Raw genomic sequence first — 4,930 nt, forward strand, 5'->3', positions numbered from 1 at the left:
AGGTTCATTAATTCGGTTCATTAATTCTGAGTCCACAGTCCTCTTTTCGCTGCTGAGCATAATCGGACACCGGACACCGTGTCCGGTGGGTTATAAATTTTTTTTATTTTGTTTTATTAACTAATTCCATTTTAATTGTGTATTTAAAATCCGTGTTAGACTATAATCCGTGTCGGTTTATAATCCGTGGGTCATAAAATTTTTTTTAAGTGTTATTAAAAAAATCATTGAAGTGTTATAAAAAAAATTAATCCATTATAATCCGTGGGTCATAAAAAATCATTGAAGTGTTATTAAAAAAATTAATTTTTTTTAGAACATATATAAATGTTGGTTTAATTTTAATATAATTTGAATTTTTAAAATCGTTAATAAAATTTGTTTAAGTGTTTGAAATGTTTGAAGTGTTAGACTATAATGAAGGATAATAATAAAATTTATTAGAAAATCAAAGTATTAATCTACTCAACGAAATACATCAATTGTTTTTTCGATCCTAATTAATTGTTCTTTCTTCTTCTTGTTGATGCTCGACGTTCTCCATCTTCATTGTGGAGACGGTTAAAGTGACTGATCGAGAATGCAAATTGTGCATCTAAACCATCTGCAGATTTGTCGTGATGGTCGTTCCAGTAAAATGCTATGGGTGGTACCGGATGATCCCCTGGTTTCATATGCAACTGGAAAAAAATGTACAAATATTGAAGTTATATTCTTATATAAAAAATTAAAGTTAAAATTCAACTTGTTTATATGATCGTCGACTAGTGTAATTTTCTTACCAAAATCCAATGATCATTGCTAAGATGTCCGCACACCACCTTTCGGGTTGGAGGTCCTTGTGTTTCATCTAATATCGCTGGCAGACAAGTATTTCCTCCATGTTCACTGAATGTCATGAAAACAACATTATATGTTGTTGCAATTACGTGACCGCAATCCGGTACCGCCATCCAGTAATCATCATCCGCTGGTCCATGGTAGTGAGCAATCGATTGGATGAGATTAGTCACATTAGAACTCCTCGCACTCCTCCCACCTAAGATTCGAGCGTACAAGGCGCTTCTATTCTGTAGATCTGCTACTAAGTCTTGTCTAACTTTAACCCAATCATCTTCTGTTCCGTAAATTGCTAGAGCCACCGCTCTAAATCCACAATTTCCGTCTGCCGCTACATCTGTGCATTGATCTATGTATTTTCTAATGTAGGGCGGGAATTCTCTCTCAAATACAGAATTCTTAAAGATGAACGTGGTGCCTTTGGAAGAAGGGGTTGACATTGGAGGCCTTGAGCACGGAGGATTTGGAGAAGATGGTGATACTGGTGGCCCCGTACGTTGGGATGTGCTCATTGGACTCCCCTGTGATTCAGAGATAGAAGCAACACGTCCAGGGCCCTTTACAAATGCATAGGTTGACAATGTTAAATTGAGAATAATAAATTAGTAACTAATATAAATCATAATTTTCAAATATAGAAATTCATAAGTTATGTAGTATTACCTTTTTGTTTGGAGACTTTTTAAATCCGTACTGTTTCACAACCCTCTCCCACGCCGAAGGTACACGGAGACTAGAGAGCTTTTTACCCTTGGTTTTCTTTTTAGCAGTAGGAGGTGCAGTAATATCAGGGACTTCTTCGAACAACGCCCTCCTCACTGGATTTGGTGGAGTCGGGGATCCATCCGCGGCATCATTAGGAAATATTGGAAACTGAATATCTAACTTTTTCCAATAATCATGTATTTGATCCAACGGAATGCTATACCCATTTATGATGTAGTACTGAAGCTCATGTGCGCACGGTAGACCATGAGTTCTCCTTAGGTAGCAACCACACGTTGTTGGATCCTGACCCATTTCTTGTAAAACTTGCATTTCTTTCCTTATGAGGCCGAATGCTTTAAACGTGATTGATCTGTTCAGATTAACAAACAACGTATCTCCAAGGGTGTCTGTGTTGGATTTAGTAGCGTTAACTCTCGCTACTTTCTTAATCTCACAGATTTGGCCTTCCATCACCTTGTGAAGTTTCTCCAGTACGGTATCGAATGGGTACCGACCACCATCTAAATGTCGTTTGACGCGATGATGTTCTCCTTCGACCCTGCATTACCAATTGAACTTGAATATTAATTATTAATGTTGACTACATGTAACGATTATTTAGTCACGTAAATCTCACAAGGCTTAAGTACCTATTTGTTGTGTAGCTTCCGAAGTGAAAATAATGGTCGATGTAAGCTGACAGGATTTTTTGGGAATGCGGACTAATCCATGTGTCAATGCAGTAGTTCAGCAATGCTCCCCAACTCGAATAATGTGCTGCCAGACGTCCCCATCTATCATTAAAGTCATCTATGGTCGGTGCACTTATCGCCCAATTCCAACGAAATTTAAATCCTTCTGCCGCCTCTTTTAAAAAACCAGGTTGCTGCAGTGCTCGTTGTAGCACGCATTGCTCAATGTGACGGCGACACAAATGATGCCTGGATTCCGGGAAAACATACTCGACAGCATGCATCAAGGCGTAATCTCGGTCTGTTACAATGACATTAGGTGTCACTTGGCTAACGAACAAAGTACGGATAAACTGTAACACAAACCTGCAAAATAATATAACATTAATAATTTTAAATTTAAACGTAGGACAAAATAACTGTACTAAATAATTGTCAATTGTAATTTATAACAACAAATTAACATAATAACAATATTAATGACAATACTACAATAACAATGTTAATAACAATAATAATACTATAATAAGTCCTAATTAAACAATATAATAATTTTCGTAACAGTAACAACTCCTAATAATATTATAATAAGTTCTAATTAAACAATATAACAATAAAAAAATAACAATCTAATAATGTTCATAAAAATAATAACTCCTAATTAAACAATACTAATAATGTTCAATAAAAATAGTAACTCCTAATTAAACAATTCTAATAATGTTCATAAAAATAATAACTCCTCCTAATTAAACAATTCTAATAATGTTCATAAAAATAATAACTCCTCCTAATTAAACAATTCTAATAATGTTCATAAAAATAATAACTCCTCCTAATTCAACAATTCTAATAATGTTCATAAAAATAATAACTCCTAATTAAACAATACTAATAACGTTCCAATAAAAATAATAACTCCTAATTCAACAATTCTAATAATGTTCATAAAAATAATAACTCCTCCTAATTAAACAATTCTAATAATGTTCATAAAAATAATAACTCCTAATTAAACAATACTAATAATGTTCATAACAATATTAACTCCTCCTAAATATTCAATTTAACATTATTCATAACATTGACAAACAATTGTACTAAATAATGTTAATTAACAATTTTAAATTTAAACATATGACAAAAATTAAAATTCATTAAGACACAAACCTGTAGTTTTCTTGTCTCTCATTTCGCATGAATGCGTAGGCGATAGTGAACGTTTTGTCCGTACTTGTTGCATTGACCACTTCTAGTAGAGGCATGTCATACTCATTGGTGTTGTACGTACAATCAATCATCATGACTTCTGGATATGCATTCACCATCACAAAAGAAGCCGAGTGGCAGAAAACAATATCTCCAAGTTCGGAAGATTCATCAGCAGTCCGAACATCGTACATGTAGTTCAATTGCCTGAGTAAATGGATGAAATTATTCATCGGGGTCCGACCTTCTCTTTTCTGGGCACGCACCTTATTGACAGCATTGTAAACTTGTTTCTGACACGATTTGTTCTCCGGATCAGCCCTTTTCATGGACGCCAACATATTACTCGGGCTTAAATTAAAATTCTCTTGCTCCCTAATAACTTCAAGTTGAATAGGGGATATTTTACCTAAACGAGATCCCACAGCATGAGACGGGAATGGATGGTTGTGTCTCCCCTCCCGGACTTCAAAGTACCAGCGCCCTCCAGGGTACTCCATTCCGTCCAACCAAAATGGACAATTATTTTTTGTCGTTTTAGTGGACCTAGTTCCAGTAACCTTTTTTGGTCTGTATCCGCCACCTTGGCTACATAAATATCGAACTTTGGGCCGTCGGCCGTCTTTTCCCTTCGAATCACGAATTGCCAAAGTAACGTTCCTCAAGCCAGCAACATATCTTACATGAGCATCCATGTCCTCTCTACTAGCAAAACCTCCTTCCGGATTACCGAAATCGGTTGAAATGTCTTCAAACTCTACATATGAACTATGATCCTGGAATGGATCACTTTGTGTTTCGTCGATGACGAATTCAACTTCATCAAGATTTATGGAGTTGTAATCTCCAGAATTCATATTGTTTGTGATTGTAATTGTAAGTGTTTGAGTTGTGAGTGTTTGAGTTGTGATTGTGATTTGAAAAACTTAAACTGTTGGCCTTTTTATAGGTAAAAATCTAAGAGGTCAAAATCAATTTTGACATTTTGAGTGCTCAAATCAAATTAGTAAAAAATTCTGAGTGGTGTAATTTATTTTTGAAAAAAACAATTTTTGAAAAAAACGATTTTATGTAATTTGTGTAAATTGTATTGGAAATGAAAATTGTATTGGAAATGAAAATTGTTATAAAAATTCAAAATCGGAATTCGAAGCCAACCGGACACCATAAAAATTCGCAATCCGGTTAGTGGCTAAAATCGTTATTTTTACTTAAATGCATAACCAATGTTTCAAATTACGTTGCAGTCAATGAGATCCATTGTAAAAATTATGTTTCAAATCGTAAAAATTAAATAATAGTGTTAGTTTGTTATTTTTACTTAAATGCATAACCAATGTTTCAAATTACGTTGCAGTCAATGAGATCCATTGTAAAAATTATGTTTCAAATCGTAAAAATTAAATAATAGTGTTAGTTTGTTATTTTTACTTAAATGCATAACCAATGTTTCAAATTACGTTGCAGTCAATGAGATCCAT

The 4,930-nt window shown here is 34.4% G+C and overlaps 2 protein-coding genes across 2 annotated transcripts; both read right to left on the reverse strand.

Annotated features, from left to right (window-relative positions):
* Positions 432 to 2,643, reverse strand: LOC109835978. The gene is made up of 4 exons (XM_020403931.1): positions 2,199 to 2,643; positions 1,504 to 2,107; positions 783 to 1,397; positions 432 to 680 (listed from the first exon to the last, which is right to left on the reverse strand). Exons 1-4 carry the CDS (start codon positions 2,522 to 2,524, stop codon positions 501 to 503), a joined length of 1,725 nt encoding a protein of 574 aa, XP_020259520.1. The 5' UTR covers positions 2,525 to 2,643; the 3' UTR covers positions 432 to 500.
* LOC109838780 (PKS-NRPS hybrid synthetase CHGG_01239-like) lies at positions 3,398 to 4,306 on the reverse strand. The gene has a single exon (XM_020407208.1). It carries the CDS (start codon positions 4,304 to 4,306, stop codon positions 3,398 to 3,400), a length of 909 nt encoding a protein of 302 aa, XP_020262797.1.

Source organism: Asparagus officinalis, chromosome 4, assembly GCF_001876935.1.
Source record: "Asparagus officinalis chromosome 4, Aspof.V1, whole genome shotgun sequence".
NCBI classification, from domain to species: domain Eukaryota; kingdom Viridiplantae; phylum Streptophyta; class Magnoliopsida; order Asparagales; family Asparagaceae; genus Asparagus; species Asparagus officinalis.

Coding starts and splice junctions, on each gene's coding strand:
- LOC109835978 (XM_020403931.1), bottom strand. CDS start 2,524: ATGCATGCTGTCGAGTATGTTTTCCCGGAATCCAGGCATCATTTGTGT. Junction 1,398..1,503: donor AAAAGTCTCCAAACAAAAAG/GTAATACTACAT, acceptor GCATTTGTAAAG/GGCCCTGGACGTGTTGCTTC. Junction 681..782: donor GCAATGATCATTGGATTTTG/GTAAGAAAATTA, acceptor ATTTTTTTCCAG/TTGCATATGAAACCAGGGGA.
- LOC109838780 (XM_020407208.1), bottom strand. CDS start 4,306: ATGAATTCTGGAGATTACAACTCCATAAATCTTGATGAAGTTGAATTC.